Below are 22,437 nucleotides of genomic sequence, written 5' to 3' on the forward strand. Positions count from 1 at the left end.
CAAGCAACACACATAAAAGTTGCTGGTGGGACAAAGGGTCTCGGCCTGAAACGTCAACTGCACCTCTTCCTAGAGATGCTGCCTGGCCTGCTGCGTTCACCAGCAACTTTTATGTGTGTGACCCTTGGGAACATTTTCTGTTTGGTTTCACTGCAGCAGAGGTTATGTTCGCAGATTCTGGAGTAATGCTATACCGTTTCACTCTACTGTTATCAGACCTGGTCCTTCGTACAGAATTTGGCTTTTATGTGGACTGCATTTCTCTAAGGAGTTTGTACATTCTCCCCATGACTGTATGGGTTTCCTCCCACAGTCCACAGACAGACCAGTTGGTAGGTTAATTCGTCATTGTAAATTGTCCTGTGATCAGGCTACAGTTAAATAGGCAGGTTACTAGACTGCATTTCTCATTGGGCTGGAAGGGCCTGTATCCCTAAATAAAAAATAAATGAATCACATACACGGTGAAATCTGGATTGATATGCCATTCAGACTTTATTTCTGGTTGCTGTTGGCTGTGTCATCTGCACGTCATCCATCATCCAAGATGAAATCCTTGGTTCCTGCAAGTTCACTTTTTCACCAGACTCTCAGCCTGCACAGTCACCACTTACATCTCTCAGTCTCTGTCCTGGAACCTGCCCTCCCTTCTCTCCACTCCTCTTAAAGCTTGACTTCTAATCTCTAGTTCTGATTAAAAAGGTCATCGACATGAAAGTTCACATTTTATTTTTCTGCAGATTCTTTTCCAGGTTTTGTTCTTGCCTCAGGTTTCAAATATCTGCAGCTTATTTTTTCCGGCTTTTCAGTCTCGTTTGCTTCCGAATAGTTGGCAATAAATCAGTGTTGGTAGCCATGCCATGTTCAATAGTTCAGTGCTTCCATTTAATATCAGGTAATGTACATAGTATACAACCTGAAATTCTTACTCTTCACAAACATCCACGAAACAGAACAAAACCCCAAAAAATAAATTGCAGAAAAACTTTAGAACCCCAAAGCCCCCTCACCCCCTCCCACACACAAGCTGCAGCAAAATATCAACCCTACCCCTCTACCATTTGTTGAAGCAGGAAGCATCACTGTCCACCACCCACCTAGAAAGCCCCAAAAGAGAGACCATAATCTGCAGTCCAACAAAAATTATTGTTCACCCAACAGTTCAACATGCCACAGTTGTGTTTCTCTCTCAATCTCACCCCCTCGCGCTCTCTCCCACTCTTGCCCGCCCCCTCGCGCTCTCTCCCCATCTTCCCCACCCTTGCTGTCTTGCTCTCCCCCCCACTCCAGAGAGAGCTGTCACTCTTTCCACACAAGAGAGAAGACAAACAGATCATTGTTTCGATGTTACAGTCCAAGTCAGAGGCAACGCCCTTTCATCCCACCCGATTCGAGAACCAGCAGACTCTCCTGCCTCCTATCGAGAGAGAGAGCGAACTTCCTGAGAAATTGAGGCGGAAGTGTTGCAGTTGCCTATTTATTCCATTTCTGAGGCCACAGGGCAGAACGTTGCAGCAAAGCTGTGAGGAGCTTACAAGTGCTGGCCACTAAAGCTGAGTGGCAGATCGAGAAAATCAAAAACCCAAAGAGGTTATGCAGATGCTGGAAATCCAGAGTTACAACACACACAAAATGATGGAGGAACTCAGCAGGTCAGGAGAGGAATAAACTGTTGGTGTTTCGAACTGAGACCCTTCTTCGGGACTGGAATTGAAGGGGGAATAAGGTTTGGGAAGTGGAGAAGGAGCACAAGCTGGCAGGTGATAGCTGAACCTGGTGAAGGGGAAGATACATTGGTGCGGTGGGGGGGAAGGTGTAGCTTGGAGGTGATAAATAGTTTAAAAAAAAGGGCTGAAGAAGGAATCTGATAGCAGAGGAGAGTGGACCAAGAGAGAAAAGGAAAGAAAGGGCTGGGGGGTGTGGTCAGAGGGAAGTGATGGGTGTGTGAGGAGAGAAGAGGTGAGGGGGGAACCAGATGGGGAATCCTCCAGGAGGACCACAACTTTGTTGTGGTTTGGAGCTTGCGTGCTTTAATGACCCAGAGAGCGACGTTGGCTGGAGTCAGGGCTTTATGCCTTGGCTCTTGGTAGGGTCACCCATGCCAAACAGGTCAAACTGTACAAGCCAGACTTAGAGTGGGCCACCGGTCCTCCATGTTCAGGGGTTCAGCTCAGGGCTAACAACCTTGACTGGTAAAACAAAATTGTTACAGAAATACCATTGAAGAATCCTTTTACATCTGAATGCAGTTGTATTCCTGAATCTCCACTTGTTTGACTGACAGTAGTGAAAACTGAGATGAAAGAAACCCTGAACATAGCTAGTGGACCTTCGTTGCTGCCAGTGGTGTAACAGGCAGTAAGTAAGTAGATGGGTGAATGGAAAAAGAGAGGAGGAGGAAGGGGGAGAAATTACTCTATTCCTCTCTATAGATGCTTCCTGACCAGCTGGGTTCCTCCAGCATTTTGTGTGTGCCAGAACTAGAGAAGCGATCCATTTTCACACAATTTGGAATTCCCTGAGATGTTATCGGACATTATATCTATATTGCTGAGGATTTATCAATCCTTCAAAAGCAGCATTGGCTTTTTTATTAAGGTCACAGTTTGACACTGCATTTCAAATTGCCTTTCAGTCACAATTTGTCATCCCGATCCTCATTATCATTAATGTGTACTGTGCTGTATTTCATACAAGACTTCCTACTTCTAATAGTGAACCTGGATGTTAAGGACTAAATCTCTGATGCATCTTGTTACCCCGAGCCTCTTTTTCTTGTTTGTTTATTGCTGAAGATTTTTGAAAGTGGACGGCACAAGAGGGATTCTTAATGTGCCCAAAGCACAGTTGTAAATATTAGAGAAATATCTTATGTGCTTTGTGATCACCACATACAAAGTGAACAATTGTATTGTAGCTTGCATGAGGATTTCAAAACAATCCATGAATCTGAGTTGATAATTGCACATTGCTTTACTTTCTGCTCGGGCAATTTTCAATTAGTTTTCAGATTCATTTTTACAATGAAAGGTTCAACTCCATCTGCTTGGCCTTGCACATAATCAGTCACAAGGACAAGGCTGTATTGTCCACTTTAATTCACCCATTCAGAAAGATCCTTCAATTCCCAACCCCAAATTCCAGTTGTCTTTTCCGTAATGTTTGCCATCTCTGGAAGTTTGTTCCATGCCATATCCACTCCCATATTTTGGTATTTTATTAGTTTGAATCTTGCAAAGAATTGCACTGAATTTGTAGCATAGAAATAAACGCTTGGGCCTTCTCTCACCCCTCAAGATCTATTTAAAATATTTACAGTGGCAATATAATTATTTTCTTAACTCTTCTATATCTCTAAGAATGCTAAAGCCCAAGTTTTTCAGTTCATAAGACTACTTAGTTACTGGGAATGGACCTCACAGCTCTACACTGCTTAGACTACCTTAACATAAAAGAGTACAGCATAGGACCAGGTATTCAGCCCACAATGTTGTGCTGAACCAGCTAAAAAGCAAATCAAAAACACTCAAACACATATTCCTTCTATCATGGCCATATCCCTCCATCTTCCTTATAACCATGTGCCTATCCAAACATCTTTCTTAAAAGCCTCTAATGTATTTGCCTCTATCAGCATACCAAGCAGTGCATTCCAGGTATTCACAACTTTCTGAGTAAAAAAAAACTCAATCCCTCATATCCCCTTTGAACCTACCCCCTCTCACCTTCATTGCGTGCCCTTGGTATTAGACATTATCAACCCTGGGAAACGGATACTCTCTGTCCACTCTATCTATGCCTCTGATAATCTTATAAACCTCTATCAGATCTCCCCTCAGCCACTGCTGCTCCAGAGGAAACAACCCAAATTTATCCAGCCTCTCATGATAGTACATGCTGTCTAAACCAGGCAGCATCCAGGTAAACCTCTTCTGCACCCTCTTCAAAGCCTCAACGTCTTTCCTATAGTGGGGTGACCAGAACTGTATGTAATACTTTTGAACTGAACTTTTCTCCTATAATGTCTTAGCAGCCAGGCTGAGCTGAAGTGCTTCACGATACAGACTACAGAGCGTACAATCAGAGAAAGTCACGTTGAAAGCCACTCCAGTATCCTTGGATGACACAAGTATCATTCAATGTGACGTTCTGTAATTGGGCTCTCTGTTCTCTCTTCTCTTTGAAGTTTCAAAGATATGTTTAATGTCAGAGAAAAGTATACAATATATATCCTGAAATGCTTTTTCTTCTCAACCATGCACGAAAACGTGATAACAGCACATTTGGAAAGTGGTGAAATGATCGGACAAAGTCAGCATGGATTTGTGAAAGGAAGATCATGTCTGACGAATCTCATAGAATTTTTTGAGGATGTAACTAGTAGAGTGGATAGGGGAGAACCAGTGGATGTGGTATATTTGGATTTTCAGAAGGCTTTTGACAAGGTCCCACACAGGAGATTAGTGTGCAAACTTAAAGCACACGGTATTGGGGGTAAGGTATTGGTGTGGGTGGAGAGTTGGTTAGCAGACAGGAAGCAAAGAGTGGGAATAAACGGGACCTTTTCAGAATGGCAGGCGGTGACTAGTGGGGTACCGCAAGGCTCAGTGCTGGGACCCCAGTTGTTTACAATATATATTAATGACTTGGATGAGGGAATTAAATGCAGCATCTCCAAGTTTGCGGATGACACGAAGCTGGGTGGCAGTGTTAACTGTGAGGAGGATGCTAAGAGGATGCAGGGTGACTTGGATAGGTTAAGTGAGTGGGCAAATTCATGGCAGATGCAATTTAATGTGGATAAATGTGAAGTTATCCACTTTGGTGGCAAAAATAGGAAAACAGATTATTATCTGAATGGTGGCCGATTAGGAAAAGGGGAGGTGCAACGTGACCTGGGTGTCATTATACACCAGTCATTGAAAATGAGCATGCAGGTACAGCAGGTGGTGAAAAAGGCGAATGGTATGCTGGCATTTATAGCGAGAGGATTTGAGTACAGGAGCAGGGAGGTACTACTGCAGTTGTACAAGGCCTTGGTGAGACCGCACCTGGAGTATTGTGTGCAGTTTTGGTCCCCTAATCTGAGGAAAGACATCCTTGCCATAGAGGGAGTACAGAGAAGGTTCACCAGATTGATTCCTGGGATGGCAGGACTTTCATATGAAGAAAGAATGGATGAACTGGGCTTGTACTCGTTCGAATTTAGTAGATTGAGGGGGGATCTGATTGAAACGTATAAGATCCTAAAAGGATTGGACAGGCTAGATGCAGGAAGATTGTTCCCGATGTTGGGGAAGTCCAGAACGAGGGGTCACAGTTTGAGGATAGAGGGGAAGCCTTTTAGGACGGAGATTAGAAAAAACTTCTTCACACAGAGAGTGGTGAATCTGTGGAATTCTCTGCCACAGGAAGCAGTTGAGGCCAGTTCATTGGCTATATTTAAGAGGGAGTTAGATATGGCCCTTGAGGCTATGGGGGTCAGGGGGTATGGAGGGAAGGCTGGGGCGGTGTTCTGAGTTGGATGATCAGCCATGATCATAATAAATGGCGGTGCAGGCTCGAAGGGCCGAATGGCCTACTCCTGCACCTATTTTCTATGTTTCTATGTTTAAAACAGAGGAGTGCCCCCAAAGAATGAATGACAATTAAATGTTAGAACCCCAGAGTCCCCCCCAACTCCCCTCCCTCCCACGCATAAGCAGCAGCAAAGCAATGATCCACCCTCTCCCCACCGGCAAAAAAAAAGAGCATCGGCACCCATCACCGAGCACTGAAGCGTAAGCAAAGACACAGACTTGCAGTACCCTTAAAACTACTCGTTCACTCAGTAATTTGACATACCACAGGCGCGCACCCTCTCTCTCCCCTCTCTCTCCCCTCTCTCTCCCCTCTCTCTCCCCTCTCTCTCCCCTCTCTCTCCCCTCTCTCTCCCCTCTCTCTCCCCTCTCTCTCCCCTCTCTCTCCCCTCTCTCTCCCCTCTCTCTCCCCTCTCTCTCCCCTCTCTCTCCCCCCACCCCCAATAAGGGAGGAAGGGGGTGTCTCCGTTTCATAGCGAGAGGGGAGACATAACAAACAACTCGCTGGTTTATTATGTTAAAAGTCTTCTGTCGCTTTTTCCGAGCTCTGCGCCCAAAGATCTCAGGTCTCTGAACACACAGCCTTAGATCTTCCATCTCCCATGACACACCGATCTCCAGGCTTGAAGTGAATGGGCAGCTGCAGCATTTCTGCTGCTTGCTGTGGTGCGTAATGTGAGGGAAATTAGTGGGGAGGGATGAATGAACGACAAAACCACAGTGGGAACGATCCCCAGAGAGTGTGGGGGTGAGAGATGTGAGGATGTGTTTGTTGGTAGAATCCTGCTGAAGATGGTGGAAATTGCGGAGAAAGATGTGTTGGTGGCGAGAGCGCATGGGTTGATTGGTGAGGACAAGAGGAGCTCTATCCCTGTTAAGGCAGCAGGAAGATGAGGTGAGCATGGATGACTGGAAAGTGAAGGAGATATGGGTGATGAAGGGAAACTCTGTTATTTGAAGGAGGAGGACACCTCTGATGTCTTGGAAAGGAAAGCCTCATCCTGGGTACAGATGTGGTGGAGATTAAGGAACTGAGAAAAGGGAATAGCATTTTTTCTTTACAGGAGACAGAGTGGGAAGAGGTATAGTCAAGATAGCTGTGAGAGTCGACGGGTTTCTAAAAGGTGTCAGTAGGCGGTCAGTATCCAGAGATGAAGACAGAGAGATCAAGAAAGGGGAGATGTGTCAGAAATGAACCAAGTGAATTTAAGGGCAGGTTGGAAGTTGGAGGCAAAGTTGATGAAATTTACAGGCTCAGCATGAGTGCATGAAGCAGCACCAATGTAGTCATCAATGTAGTGCAGAAAGAATTTGGGATCATTACCAAGGAAGGCTTGGGATATGGACTGTCCAACCTAGCCAGTGAAGAGGCAAGCATAGCTGGGGCCCATACCGGTGCATGGCTACATCTTGAGTTTGGAGAAAGTGGGAGGAGCCGAAGGAGGAGTTGTTGAGGATGAGGAGCAGTTCCACCAGACGGAGGAGGTGGTGGTGGAGGGGAACATGGTTGGGCCACATCTGCCCTCTTGTGTGAAGATAAAAGATACCATGAAAGAAGACCAGAAGCGTTATCTTTACTCCTGGCCTGTGTTTGCCCTTTCAATCTTTATTTTTATGAAAGTTGGTGTTTTATTAGTGCTGAACCAAATATTACAAAAGGTTCATGGATGATATTTGGTGGATGCAGATGCAGTTGATGTTACATCAGGGCTACTTTCATAGGAAGCTACACTAAAGCATTCCCACTAATACTATTCAGTCTTGGAAGAGCATTAAAAATTAGGAAGAAAATTAGCCTCAGTAGTGGTTGGAAACAATTCAGAAAATATGTAGCTCATGTGGTTGAGCAACATGCATCAAAGTTGCTGGTGAACGCAGCAGGCCAGGCAACATCTCTAGGAAGAGGTACAGTTGACATTTCAGACTGAGACCCTTCTTCAGTACTCAGTGCATTGAGGTAGTAAAAAATTAAAGAATAACAGAATGCAGAATAAAGCGTTACGGTTACAGAGAAAGTGCAGAGCAGGAAGACAATAAGGTGCAGGGTCATAACGAGTTAGATTGTGAGGTCAAGATGCCTCACAATTGTACTAAGGGATTGCAACAGCAGGACAGTCCTTGAGCCAGGTGGTATGTGCTTTCAGGCTTTTACCTGATTTGGGTTGGAGGGGGGGAGACAAGAGAATGTTCTGAGTGGGTGGGGTATTTGATTATGCTGTCTCCTTTACCAGAAGGATAACAGAGTCCATGGGCAGGGAGGTTGCTTCCCATGATGTGCTGGGCTGTGTCTACGACCTTCTGCGTTTCCTTGCGAATCTAAGGTGCAGATGCAGTCCTTTAATTTGTAACACGCGCACTGAGCTAAAGATTAAATCTCTAACTTTCAGCAACAACGCAGAGAACGGGAACTCCGCAAGCAGCAGGAAAAAGAGCATCAGCGGCAGTTAGATGAGATGCAGCAGCTTCGAAGGGAAGAGGAGAGGAGACAAGCTGAGAGAGAACAGGTATACTCCCCACTTGCAGCAACGTAATTAATCTTTAACCAGTTATCATTTTATGTAACGTTTGCATTTGGACTTTATCGTCTTCAAAGTATTTTTGGTCTGAAGGTCCATATTCAGTTCCTGGCCTTTTCTGACTCTGCCTGAGGCAATGTCAAAGCACCAAGTTAACTATGATGTCCCTGGTTGACAAATGCAGCAATTCAACCAGAATCTGCCCTCTTTGTTAAGTGTTTTTATGCAAAAATACATTTGTGAATGTAGGGTGAGGAGTGATTCAGAACCCACAAAGGCTTTTCTTCATACAATAGACTGCTGTTTCTCATTGGCTCATCTTAGAATGAAGAATACTGATACCCATGGGACCATGAGGTAGCAGGAACTGATGCCGTCGCAGGCAAGAAGGCAGCAAAATCTAACCCCATGTCCCCTGTACAATAGCGCACACTCCCTCATTTGCAACATTTGTTTGGGGTCTCACAATGCAAACTGTTCTTCGCCCACCAATTCGTTTACCACATGATTCTCGGCACATTCTGACAAACAGTTCTTCACATATTACAAGAAACCTTGTTTAATCAGCATTTGAAGTATATGCTTGGAAGCTTCAAGGATCCAACAAACAACAGATTTTTTGCTGGAGATTGTTTGACCTAAAAGAAAAGGGGAATTTTTCTTCACTCTGTACCAACTAATCTTTCTTATGAGCTGCCACTGTAAGTTGAATTATATACACTGAGACTAATGAGCAAATATAAATTATAAAACCAATATTAGACAGCTTGTTAATCTACTTGCTTGCTGTCCACTATGCTGCTGGTGTTTACGGCAGCATGAAGATCCTCCACCCCTGTTGGTGTTGAGGCCTTCCTTCATCATATCAGTAGCTTCCTCTCGATTTTCACTATTGACAGTCATTCAAGTCCCGGGTGGAGACTCAGGAATACTATTGCACTCTGATGTAGAAGGAATCTTCGTTGCTATTTCCGTAACAGTTTTGTTTTACCAGTCAGGGATTGTTAGCCCTGAGCACCGCCCCCCCCACCATGCCGAATCCGGTTGATAAGTGGACTACTTAGTCTGGCCTCTGCCCTTTTGACGTGTTTGATATGAATGACCTTACCAAGAGCCAAAGCAAAAGGCTCTGACTCCAGCCAAATAGTGCTCTCGGTCACTGAGGCACACAAGCCTTCAAACCCAACAGCAAGGTTGAGATCCTCTTGAAGGTGTTAACCTACCATAACGATGTAATAAAACCCTTGGTGAGAAATTACCTGCCTCCTTGTTTTAAGGGGTGGGTAAGTGCTAGGTAGGGAGATGGAGACCGCCTCTGTTTGACAGTACATTCACTTGTCTTTCAGCCTGTTAGATGCAAAATGAAGTTTGCCCTGACAGCAGCAAGAAAATGCTCAAGCCCCAGCCTTCAAGTTCTAGATTTGAAACATTCACAGTTTGCCTTAATTCAGCTTCTGCGTATATTTGTCCCGTTTCCATCACTCAGGTCTCGCTGTGACCATACTCATTTTGGTATCCTTGGTATCAAATACTTCAAGTTTTCAGGGACATGATTTTCCTTTGAAACAATGATATTTGGTAGTATAACTTGAAGTGAAACTGCAGTGTGTTTTTTTTCCCTCCCCAAGTTGTACTTAAGCAGGTTTAATTTGTATCCGTGGACAAGGGTATTTTTTTCTTGATTGTTACCTTTCTTTTTCTGTTTCCGTGAATCATTTTGCATTCTCTGTTCCTAGGAGTACATAAGGCACCAATTAGAGGAGGAGCAGAGGCAGTTAGAGATTCTTCAGCAGCAGCTACTGCAAGAACAGGCTCTGCTTCTGGTAAATGGTGCAGGCCGTAAATCCTCATCCCTTTCATATCATTCCCAAAGTGTCTGCTCCTCTCCCTTATAGGGGTCATGCAACATTTTCACAGGAGTAACCAGGGTGTTTTCCTTTGACTCCTCCCTAACCCACCCCCCTCTCTCTCTATATACCCCATGAACATCCACTCTTCCCCTGTCCTCAAACCCCTCATGAAAAGTATAGTTCCAGTAGTCAGAGTACTTTGTCCAGAATTTGAGGTGAGAGTGGGATTTTTAGCTGTTGGAATTGTATCATAAATGACCAAGTAAAATATGTATCTTTAGATACACATTGGCATAAGGCTTAGATTTGAGTCTTTATTTTAAAATTCATAGGGGAGAAAGCACAACACTGGGACGTTGTTACCAATAGCCTTTTTGGCTTAGGTGGGATAGTATTTGCAGATTGAGATGCCAAGGGATATAGTGATTACTTGTCTTCCAGAACCCTGAAATGAGATCCCTAATGCAATCACCGTAGCAAAAAAAATTGGTATCTGTGGGATCGTTATGTCCTCTTTTGCGTGTGTGTGTAAGAATGATTTTTTTTTTATTTTTTTATCGTTAGGTCCTTATGTCGACATGCTAACTGGCAAGGTACACAGGTTTGGACATTGTTTCCCCCCACCCACCCCCATCCCTTCCCATTTCTGCTCTGCCCACCCCAGGATTACTCTACGTACTCTTGTAAAACATATTGAATGACCCCTTCAATCCATTTGCATCTCACTACAAGACCAATCCTTCAACGTCTTATCCTGTGTGTGTGTCTGTGTGTGTGTGTGTGTGTGTGTGTGAGAGTGTGTGCGCGCACAAGCGCACCCATGTATGTGTGTATCCTTTTGCAGATTGTCCTAGTAACTAGTGCTTTTCTTTCGGTTCAGTCTAAATCCCAATCAGCAACCAATTTGCATTAAGGCATGGAGTGCAAATAGGACAAACGTAATGCGGAGTGAATCTGAAGTTGATATTTGGCCCCTTAGTGGCAGCCGTGGAGTTGGCAACTTTAGTTTTCTGGGCTATATCCTACTTGAAGCATGGTTCCACCACAAAACTCTAGATTTGAATTGTTCATAGGATTCAAGAAGATTTGCCTTAATGAAGAAGGCAGTCAATCTGGGCTTTGACAGACACCTGTGAGCGGGTTGCTCACTGGTCATTTCTCAAGCAAAGAGATGGGTGGCTAATGCAGGCATAGGAAAAAGGAAGCATTATCTGCAAACAGATCATTTAAGCTGCCCCGAAGGGGAATTGGATTCACTCTAGCTCTAGACTGAATTTAGATCAAGCATGTGCCAGATTTTTGATCTATACTCATTCTGGAGTTCTGCCAGTGCATGTGGTTTTGCCATGAACTTGATTTCTCTCTTCCCACCCAACCCCACCCCTCAAAACTTTTAAGCATTACGAACTTTTCTTGGGAATGTTTTATCGAGGATATATTGTGTGCTGACTGTGGTAACTTTGTCTAAGTAAGATAACTGGACCCAACTGAACTTTATAAGTCTGTTCAAAATCGAAGATGATGAATTAAAAGATTCAAAACTAATACTTATGTTCAAAAAGTCCTGTTTTAAGATTTCAGCAAAGAGCTCTACCCCACTGGCCAATTAAACCTCATCCTACACTTGTCAGCAAGTTTGCTGAGTGGTACGATGGTTCTGTTCCATGAATTCTGAGCCACAAAAATGGAATGCATTGGAGAGCTAGAATATTGTGATTAATCCTCTGCTGCTAATCCAATTCTCTGCTAGAGTCATAGATAAGTATAGTACACCCTTTGGCCCACCCTGTCCATTTAAACTGCCTACTCCCATTAATCTGCACTAGGACCACAGCCCTCCATACTCCTACCTTGCATGTACCTAGCCAAACTTCTCTTCAACGTCAAAATCAAGCTGGCATGCATCACTTGTGCTGGCAACTCATTCCACACTCTCACCACACTCTGAATGAAAAAGTTTTCCCTCATGTTCCCCCAATCGCAGTGGAAAAAGCCTGCTTGCTTTTACCCATAGTTTTGTATACCTCTATCAAACCTCCTCTCAATTGTCTCCGTTCCAAGGAATAAAGTCTTAAACTACTCAATCTTTCCTTTTAACTCAGATCTTTCAGTTCTAGCAACATCCTTGTAAATTTTCTCTGTACTCTTTCAACCTTATTAATATTTTTCCTTAGGTAGATGACCAAAACTGCACTCAATCTCCAAATTAGGCTTCACCAATGTCTTATACAACTTCAACATAACCTCAAATCTCCTGTCCTCAATATTTTGATTTACTTGCTTTTTCCTCTATGTACTAGATTCACTTTGCCTTTAAACCACAACACAGCTGAGCTGGGTAGAAGTGATTGGTAATAACCAGACTGAATAAACCACCAAAATAACCGACAAAGTAAACGACTGAAGCACAGATGGAATGTTGTTGATCTCATGTTAGTTTAATTGTTAAATCATCTGAGAGTATGTATGGAATAAAAATGCTTACAAATTTCATTTTTTTCTAAACTTTTATCACCATTTTCATCCTTTCATGTGAAACTAATATTTAATTCGCTACTATTCATAATCTATCAAACCCGGGGTGGGGAGGAGTGCAATTATTTCATCTGGTTGATGAAATTTGATATCCTGGCAATTATTGCCCTATCAGAAGTGAGCATTGTGCGTCAAATGATGTGCATCAAGTTTATTAATTGTAACATACTATCTTTTGTGTATGATATCTATTGAGTCCCCAGCCTGGTATTTCAGTGGTAAGTTATCCTAGATGTGTTGGTATTGGCTTGCTACTTCTCTTACTTGGCTTTCAAATAGAAGCTTGTCTGTTTTCCAATTTGCACCTTCCAATTTTTAAAAATTCTTATTTAGTATATGAGCATTGCCAGCAAGTCTGATATTCATCCCTAATTGTCCTTAAGACAGTGTTATAAGGATCACCTCTTGTAACACTGATCAGAGAGGCGCAGAGAGAATCTGTAATTACCAACAAGCACCTTTATTGTCTAAACTAACAAGTACATGATTTCATACACAAAGTACCAGTGTGCACACCCGGTAGGTTTCCCTGACTCTTCTGAATAGTCAAAGAATAGAAAAGTTAATACCTAGGCAGAGGAGTCTGCGCTGGCCAGGCGTTCCTTATAGTCACAATTCACTCTCCAGCACACCCACAGTGTCTGTTTTTATATTCATTCCTTACCAATTCAAATGTTGCATTTCAGTGTTATTGGCTGTGGGTCATCTGATTGAACCTTACAATTGTTTATTGGCTCTCATCCAAGCCAGCATACATTTATTGCCCTTCTTCCAAGTGACAACTGGTAACATATGGCTCTTTGTTCTCAATCAGTAGTCAGCTCAAATCACTCAGGGCAGACACGGACCCCAACATTCACAAACCTGCATGTTATGTCCAAGCAAAGAATACCTTACAAATAACTAAAACAACAGGAATTCTGCAGATGCTGGAAATTCAAGCAACACACATCAAAGTTGCTGGTGAACGCAGCAGGCCAGGCAGCATCTCTAGGAAGCGGTGCAGTCGACGTTTCAGGCCGAGACCCTTCGTCAGGACGTCCTGACGAAGGGTCTCGGCCTGAAACATCGACTGCACCGCTTCCTAGAGATGCTGCCTGGCCTGCTGCGTTCACCAGCAACTTTGATGTGTGTTGCTCACAAATAACTTCTTGTTTTGAAATGATCTCTAGTCCAATGGATTTCCTGGAGCATTGTGTCTACTTTAAAATATTAATCAAGCCGAGCACTTCAGTTCACAAAATGGAGGGCGCAGAGTTGCTTCGCCAAATGGCAGCCTCCATCTCCTTCGACTTCCTGGCAAGAACAAAGGCAATTGGTCTGGCTGCTTCCACTGTCCTTGATTCATTTGAATTCACTGATTTGAGGCTGAGTTCTTTCTGGCAAACAATGGTATTAAGTGGTTACCTTTAATCACTCCAAATTTTCTGGTACTGGTACCTTTGGGTAGAAAGTTCCAGGATTTAGACCCAGCCAAAATGAAAGCATGGTGATATATTTCCAAACCAGGACTCTTTTCTTTGACCTCAGTGATGGAGATGTAGGAGATGCTGTTGCAAGAGTAAGCAATGGTGCATATTTAAGTGGCATATGTTGTGGCCCCTATAGTTAAGGAATTGAACAGTTAGAGTGTGGGCTGAGTGCCGTCAGTACATTTCATAGTGCCTCAACATGCTTTGAACAGTTCTGTAAAATGTCCTTCTGTTCGGGGTCCCTCTGAGTTGGCTACTACTGATTCTTACTCCATTGCCCCCATTTGCTGAACTGCTGGCACCCTCATTGTCCTACAGCCCAGTTTCTGACCTTGTATCTTTTCTTACCACTGGGCCTCCCTCCCCATACCTCAGTTTATTTTCACCCAGGCACTTAGTTACCTTTTGAATCAGCCACTTGAAGGCTCCAATAGCTGACCTCGAGTAAAAAGTAAATTCTGTCTTCTCTCCCCCCTCCACCCCGGCTCTCCACTCCCTCTCTCTCCCCCCTCTCCCTCTCAATTGCTCCACATCCACCCAGATCTCACAGTCCCTTCCATTTCTGGCTTTTCATTGGCACCTTTACCTTAATCTGCTTAATCCTAATCTTGGGTTTTTCCTCCTCTGGACATCTCCACTCTGCTCTCTCCCTCTCCTTCAGTAAACCCAATCCCTTGACCGGACTCTCAGCGATTCACGCCAATATCCCCTTATGTGGCTGTTTTAATTACACTCCCATAAAGTGCCTGAGGATGTTCTATTACAACAAAGAAGTATATGTAAGTATTTATAGAGCAACACACAGCAAATGCTGGAGGAACTCAGCAGGCCAGGCAGTATCTATGGGGAAAAAAGTGCAGTGGACGTTTTGGGCTGAGACTCTTCAGCAGGACTCATATAGACAGAGGTTTCTTTTGCGTAGGGGGAAAAAGCAGCTATTTTTGTGTAGTAAGGAGGTGAATGATATTGCGGCCCATTGTGCTGTTTAATGGAGGACTGCTGGCACCAATTCAGATTAAAGTTACCACTTCTGCATACCCAGCACCAGCAGATTCACCTACCTGGACAGCATCATTCGATAGGATGGAGGGACCAAGGACGGCATTCAGTGCAGAATCACCAAAGCTAAACGTGTCTTCAGTTCAGTGAGCAACATATGGGAATCAACCAAGAACAGTACCCATACCAAGGTGAAGCTGTGCCAGAGCTGCCCACAATCTTGTACGGGTCAGAATATTGGCACATGACAAAGAGCAACCTTGCCAACCTGTCATCACTCCACACCAGGAGCCTATGGAAGATCCACCATATTTTCTGGCCAAGAAAGACTTCCAACCATGCCCAAGAGGACATGGTCACAAGCATCATGAGGAAACAGAGATGGATTAGGCTTGTGATGAGAAGAAAGGCCAACTAATTCATTGAGTCAGCACATCATCGGACCCCTGAAGGACAGAGAAGGTGCGGGAGACCAAAGAAAACTTGGCGCCATACCATAGAGGCAGAAATGTGGACCCTGAACCACACCTGGGGCACAATAGAAAAGATGGCCAAGGACGGACAGAGATGGAGGACCTTTATTGCTGCCCTAAACGCCAACAGTGTAACAGGCAGTAACTAACTAACTGAACTTCTACATTAGAGATGTAGATATATTTCCAATTCAGGAAGGTGCACGATTTGGAGAAGAATCTGTTGTCTTTGACTTCTATGATGAAGATTTAGGGATCTGGTTGGAATAGTAACCCCAAGTAGTGCATTATGGAGCTGGCATATGCTGCAGCCACTGTTGTTTAAAAATAAAATGAATGATTAGAGTGCTGGATACAATGCCATTAGTAGATTTCTTGTGCTTCAAATTAGTTTGAATTGCATGAAATTCTCTCCCTCTATTCCAGTCCAATTATAACCCATCTTGCCTGTTTGCTTATATATGCTCCCTTCCCATCTTTGTGCACAAATAGTATTATTTATTTATGGAGATACCATGCAGAATTGGCCTTTCTGACACTTGGAGCCATGCCGCCCAGCAATCCCCCAGTTTAATTCGAGCCTATTCATGGGACAGTTTACAATGACCAATTAACCTACCAGCCAGTACATCTTGGGACTGTGGGAGGAAACTGGAGCACTCGAAGGAAACCCACGCAGTCGTGGGGAGAACATACAAACTCCTTACAGACAGCGGCTGGAATTAAACCCGGGTCGGCTGTACTGTAAAGCGTTGTGCTAACCACTATACTACTGTGCTGGTTATGGAATCATACCAGCTGGCTCTATTGAAGGTATATCCAAATGGTTCTATTCCTGGAATGCTAAAAATTTGCCCCCTCTTTATACTGCATCCAACTCTATTTGAAGTTCTGTTTGCTTTCCCCACTTTCAATCAATCCAGTACAACACTAAACACAAGAGCAAATTCTCCATCCCTGATCCTGTGGAATCTAGGGTACCAAAGCCCTCCATTTGTTTCTCCTTATGTTAAGTGCCCAGTCTTTGACACGGTGGTAACTGAAAGCCTCAAGTCAGCTATTTCTTTGCAGGCAGGCAACATAAATCAGAGCATGTGAATCCCCGGGTTGCTGTACTGCTGTGTGAAATGTTATTTATAGAATGAAACTGACAGAGGCACAGAAGCAGACAGGCCACCCTCTCAGCTTAGGAAGTGTGCATGTGGAGAAGGAACAGATGTTTACCTTGTAAAATGTGATGAATGAAAAGAGAATGCTACAGCATTGTGGGAGACTGCTTTTGCTGCTCTGGATCAAAATTAGTCCAATGACATTGGGCTGTTGGTTTTAAAGTTCAAAGTAAATTTTATTATCAAAGTGCATCTGTGTCACCATATACAACCCTGAGATTCACTTTCCTGCAGGCATACTCAGCAAATCTATAGAATAGTAACTATAACAGGATCAATGAAAGATCAACCAGAGTGCAGAAGATAACAAACTGTGCAAATGCAAATATAAATAAATAGCAATAAATAAAGAGAACATGAGATAGAGTTCTTAAGGTGAGATCATTGGTTGTAGGAACATCTCAATGATGGAGCAAGTGAGTGTAGTTATCCCCTTTCAGTCAAGAGCCTGATGGTTGAGGGGTGGTAACTATTCTAGTGGCACGAGTTCTGAGGCTCTTGAACGTTCTTCCCGATGGCAGCAGTGTGAAGAGAGCATGTTCTGCGTGGTGGGGTTCTCTGATAGATGCTGCTTTCTTATGAGAGCTTTTAGGTAGATGTGCTTAATGGTTGGAAAGGTTTTATCCATGATGCACTACCTTTTCTAGGATTTTCCATTTAAAGGCATTGCTTTGAAAACTTTTCTCCCATACCAAAGCTCCCTGTTTAAATAATGTTCTAATCCTCAGATGAGACCCCAGAGTTTACGATGATAAATTTTTTCTTGAATGTAGCAATAATGGTTGTGCCACTGAAGCAGTAACCCAAAGAACGTGTTCAAGTCAGTTGTCTGATAATTTGAAAAATAAATCAGGACTTAAAATTCTGGTATAAAGGAATCTGCCCCCTTTGTGTTGCCTGCTTTTGCATGGTCCATTTGTGATCCCAATAGGTTTGATTTCTAACGACCTAACACAGTTCTGTTAAAACGATCAGAAATTCTGTAATATTGGAGCAATAATAGGCTGCTTTGTCCTTCAGGCTTTTTATAGTATCCAACAAGCTTGTGACTTGCCTTTGATCCCAGCTCAATTTTCTGCATCTGTACCTATTTCGCTCTCTTCCTTTGAAGTCCAGAAACACTTATGCAGCATTTTTATGATCTCCAGCATCTTCTGTGGTGGAGAATTCCAGGTATTCATCACTCTTCATCTCAGTCCAAAGTAATCCACACCCTATTCTGAGACCATGACTCCCAGTTTTAGAAAGCTCCCATCATGTTGAGTCATACACAAATTTTGTCAGTTCCAATGAGATTGCCGCTTATTCTTCTAAATTTAAGCAAATATGAGACAATAAGATATAGGAATAGAATTAGGCTATTTGGCACATCGAGTCTGCTCTGCTATTCCAGCATGGCTGATCCATTTTGCCTCTCAGCCCCGATCTCCTGCTTTCTCCCTGTGTCCGTTCAAGCCCTGACCAGTCAGGAATCTATCAACCTCTGCCTTAAATATACATAAATACAGCTGTCTGTTGCGATTAATTTCACAGATTCACCACTCTCTGGCTAAAGAAATTCCTCCTAATCTCCATTCCAAAAGTATGCCCCTCTGTTCTGAGGCTGTGTCCTCTGGTCTTAGACTTTCCTACCAAAGGGAACACCCTCTTCACATCCACTCTATCAAGGCCTTTCACCGTTCAATAGGTTTCAGTGAGGTCACACCTCATTCTTCAGAATTCCAGCAAATACAGGTCCAGAGCTATCAAACATTCTTTGTATGACAGGCCATTCAATCCTGGAATAATTTTCATGAGCCTCCTTTGAACTCTATCCAGTTTTAGCACATTATTTCTAAGAAAAGGGGCCCAAAACTGCTCACAGTACTCCAATTGAGGCCTCACCAGTGCTTTATAGAGCTTCAACATTACGTCCTTACTTTTATATTCTAGTCCTCTTGAAATGAAAGCTAACATCATATTTGTCTTCCTTACCACCAACTCGACCTGCAAGTTAACCTTTTTTGAAATCCTGCAAGAGAACTCCCTAGTCCCTTTGCACCTCAGATTTCTGAACTTTTAGAAAGGAGTCGACCCTTTTATTTCTTCTACCAAAGTACATGATTATACACTTGCTGACACCATATTCCATCTGCCAGTTCTTTGCCCCTTCTCCTAATCTACATCCTTCTGTAGCCCCTCTGCTTCTTCAAAACTACCTGCCCCTCCACCTATCTTCATACCATCCACAAACTTTGGTCTTGTGTACTCAATCTCTCCGTGTAGAGCAAGCGTGCTACCCCAGGAGCCAGTTTGGTGAATCTTCAGTGCCACACCTCTATGGCAAGTATATTCTATTTTGAGATGGTGAGATCATATTCCAAGTGTGCTATCATCAAAACTTTGATGTGATTTCAGTAAGTACTCCTGTACTCAAAATCTTTGTGGTAATGGCCAGCATACTTTTAGTTGTGCTGCACCTGCATGAAAGCATTGTTTACAAGTGTATCTGGGTCCCTCTGAAAAGCAATGATTCCCAATCTGTCACCATGTAGAAAGTACTGTTTTCTAAACCTAAGTGGCTGACCCCAAATCTTTCCACAGCTTGTGCTATCTACCACGTTCTCGCCCACTCAATATTCTTTTGAGTCATATGTGGATTGCAGTGGAATAAGACAAGTATCATCACAATGATCTCAGGACATCTGTGGAAAGCCAATACAGTATATGCTCGCCTTGCCAACAGCACACACACCCTCTTTTTTTTTTTAATGGTTTTGTTGGGAATTCTGCATCCATTGGTTTAGCTCATATCAGTCTGAAACAGGGGTTCTTGGCCTGGAGTCTGTGGACCCTTCAGTTAATGGTAGAGATCCATGGCATTAAAAAAAGGTTAGGAACCCGTGGTCTCAAAGAGCTATGCACGCTGTTAGTGATGCTGACAAGAGTAGCCTTGATGTTGCTGACGTTGGGGAAGTAGGTATTAGTTGCTCTACTAAAGCAAGTACTTTTATGTTGGCATGGCTGAGGTGGTTAGCTTTAACTGTAGTTAAGCTGTTGCGCTTTGCAAAGTAAGTCACTGCCATTCTGATGGGCGTCGTTGTGTCACGGTTGCAGGAGTACAAGCGGAAGCAGCTGGAGGAGCAGCGGCAGTCCGAACGGCTTCAGCGGCAGCTGCAGCAGGAGCACGCCTTCCTCATGTCACTGCAGCAGCAGCAACAGAAGCAGCAGCAGCAGCCACCTCAGGAAAAGAAACAACTGTATTACTACAATAAAAATGTGAATCCTTCTGACAAACCAGCCTGGGCAAAGGAGGTAAATCCTCAGGAAACTCCTGTTCTGCGTCTTGATCATAAGATACAGGAGCAGAACTAGGCCATTTTGGCCATCAAATCTGCTCCGCCATTTTATCATGGCTGATCCATTTTCCCTCTCAGCCCCAATATCCCACCTTTTCCCTGCTACCCTTCATGCACTGACTAATCAAGAATCTATCAATCTCGGCCATAAATATACCCAGTGACTCTGCCTCCATTGCTGCCTGTTGCAATGAATTCCGCAAATTCACCACTCTCTGACTAAAGAATTTCCTCCTCACCTCCTTTCGAAATGGACATCCCTCTTTTCTGAGGCTGTGTCCTCTGGTCTTAGGCTCCCCCAGCATAGAAAACATCCTCCCCACATCCACTCTTATCGGTGTCTTTCAGCGTTTGATTAGGTCACTCCTCGTTCTTCTGAACTCCAATGAGTAGAGGCCCAAAGCCATCAAACTCTCCTTATTTCGTAAACCTTTCAATTCCAGAATCAATTTCGTAAACTTTTTTTGAACCCTCTCCAATGTCAACACATCCTTTCTTAGATCTTGGTGCTGATCTTCAGGGAGATGTGGCTGAAGTACAGAGGAACATCTTTAGCCATTCGGGCCCATTCTGACTTTCAATTAAATTATCCCATCAGATCGCTGCTCAGTATCCCAACACTTACATTTGGTATCTGTTATGTATGCATGGAACAGGAATGACGTGAAGGAGTAGAATTAAGTGTTTTTACTGAGTCATGATAGCCACGAATCGGGGCGTGCCAAGACAAAATCATGCAAATTTGATGACCTGCGCAAAAGGAGGGGTCCATCCCCACATAGGAAGCCCATTCAATTCACCATACAATGAATCATCAGGCATGTGCATGCACACTTATCACATTCTCGTAATCGGTATCAAACGATTCGGTAGCCACCCTACCTCTACTGAAGTATCTACGAGGGGTGATTGATAACTTCATGGCCTAAGGTAGGAGTCAATTTTAGAAAACCTGACGCATTTATTTTTTGCTACACTTGCACACTTAGTCCAGCTTATAAGTTAAGGAATAAAGTGGAAGGAGATGAGTTATTAACTTCAAACTTTCTGCATTTTCACTCAGAGTTGAACTGCATGTGCATGTAACGAGAGCTGTCTAACTGATCTCTTTCTACCTTAGGCCATGAATTTATCAATCACCCCTGCTGTGGACCACTTCTACAAAGAAGGGATCCGTATGCTCCATGATCGCTGGACTAAGTGTGTACATGTAGAGGGGACTATGTTGAAAAATAAATGTGCTAGGTTTTCTGAAATTGACTCCTTCTACCTTAGGCCACGAACTTATCAATCACCCCTCGTATCAATAAACTTGGCCACTGTTGTATTTTCTCCGGGCATTAATCCAGATTTCAAATACTTTTTGTGTGAAGGTGGATTAATTTTCCTGACATAATTGTGAATGGCACTGCTACAATTTTAAACCTACGCTTCCCTGTGCAAGTAGTTTCTGCTCCTCTTCAACTAACATTTCCCATTTTAAACATATGACTAGTAATTGCAGAATTTTGGAAAAAGAACACATACTGAATACTGTTTAATTCAGTTGGATGAAATAAAGGTTATTTGCGAGAGGAGAACTCTGAGAGGGTTGGTGAAATGTAAAGATCAGAGAAAAAGCTTTTTTAAAATCAACGTTCATCGATGGGTCTGTTATTTATGGAAGAATCATTGATCTAGGTAGTTGTGGCAAAGAAGGAATGAGATTAATAAACCGACTTAATCTTTTCCCATTCAGCCACAGGACATGCAACACCTATGCTTTCCACTTCCGTCTGTATTATTCAGGTCCAAAGTGGTATTTGTAAGTGAAGGTGCAATTATTTTACAAATCTTTCAATCTACTGTACTACATTCAGTGGCATCCCCCGCATTGGAATAACACGAATGTAGATTGGGTGAACAGTTTGTGGAGCTCCTGAATTCAGTCCTCAGGAATGACCCTGTAATGTTGAAGCAGGTTTAAAGGTTTGGTGAGTTAGATTATAGACACTGATTGCAAATCAACACATTAATCATATCAAATATGAGAAAATGTACAGATGCTTGAAATCCAAGGCAAAACACAAAATACTGGAGCAACTCAGCAGGTCAGGCAGCATCTATGGAAATGAATAAACAGTCAATCTTCTCAGCACAAAACATCAAATTGGTTTATTAATTTCATTCCTTCCTTTTCACAACTGCCTAGATGTAGGGTCTTGGCCCAAACATTAATCATTTGTTTAAAAATGAACAGTGAAACACTAAACATGGCATCTAGCTAAATAAATGTTCATCTAAATTCAGTTCAATTCAAATTTAATTGTCATTCAACCATACTTGAATACTCATGAATACAGCCAAATGAGCCATGGTCAAGGAGCAAAACACAGAACCAACTGTCATACACAGCACAAAGCACACAAATCATGTACAAGGTAGCAAGCACAAATGCTGTAACAGTCATGCAATAAGAGTCCAAACTTGCACCATCAATCTGCAGTTAACCACAACAGAACCGGTC

At 43.2% G+C, this 22,437-nt stretch overlaps 1 protein-coding gene across 1 annotated transcript in view; it reads left to right on the forward strand.

Moving 5' to 3' along the window:
- The window catches only part of LOC140197807 (misshapen-like kinase 1), a 352,270-nt gene that overhangs the window by 244,386 nt on the left and 85,447 nt on the right, over positions 1-22,437 (forward strand). The window contains exons 13-14 of the mRNA XM_072258270.1: positions 7,967-8,083; positions 19,690-19,887. Of these exons, the coding sequence (XP_072114371.1) occupies positions 7,967-8,083; positions 19,690-19,887 (315 nt within the window). The remainder of the gene's footprint in view (positions 1-7,966; positions 8,084-19,689; positions 19,888-22,437) is intronic.

The sequence above is a fragment of the Mobula birostris genome, chromosome 5 (genome assembly GCF_030028105.1).
Source record: "Mobula birostris isolate sMobBir1 chromosome 5, sMobBir1.hap1, whole genome shotgun sequence".
Classification (NCBI taxonomy): Eukaryota; Metazoa; Chordata; class Chondrichthyes; order Myliobatiformes; family Myliobatidae; genus Mobula; species Mobula birostris.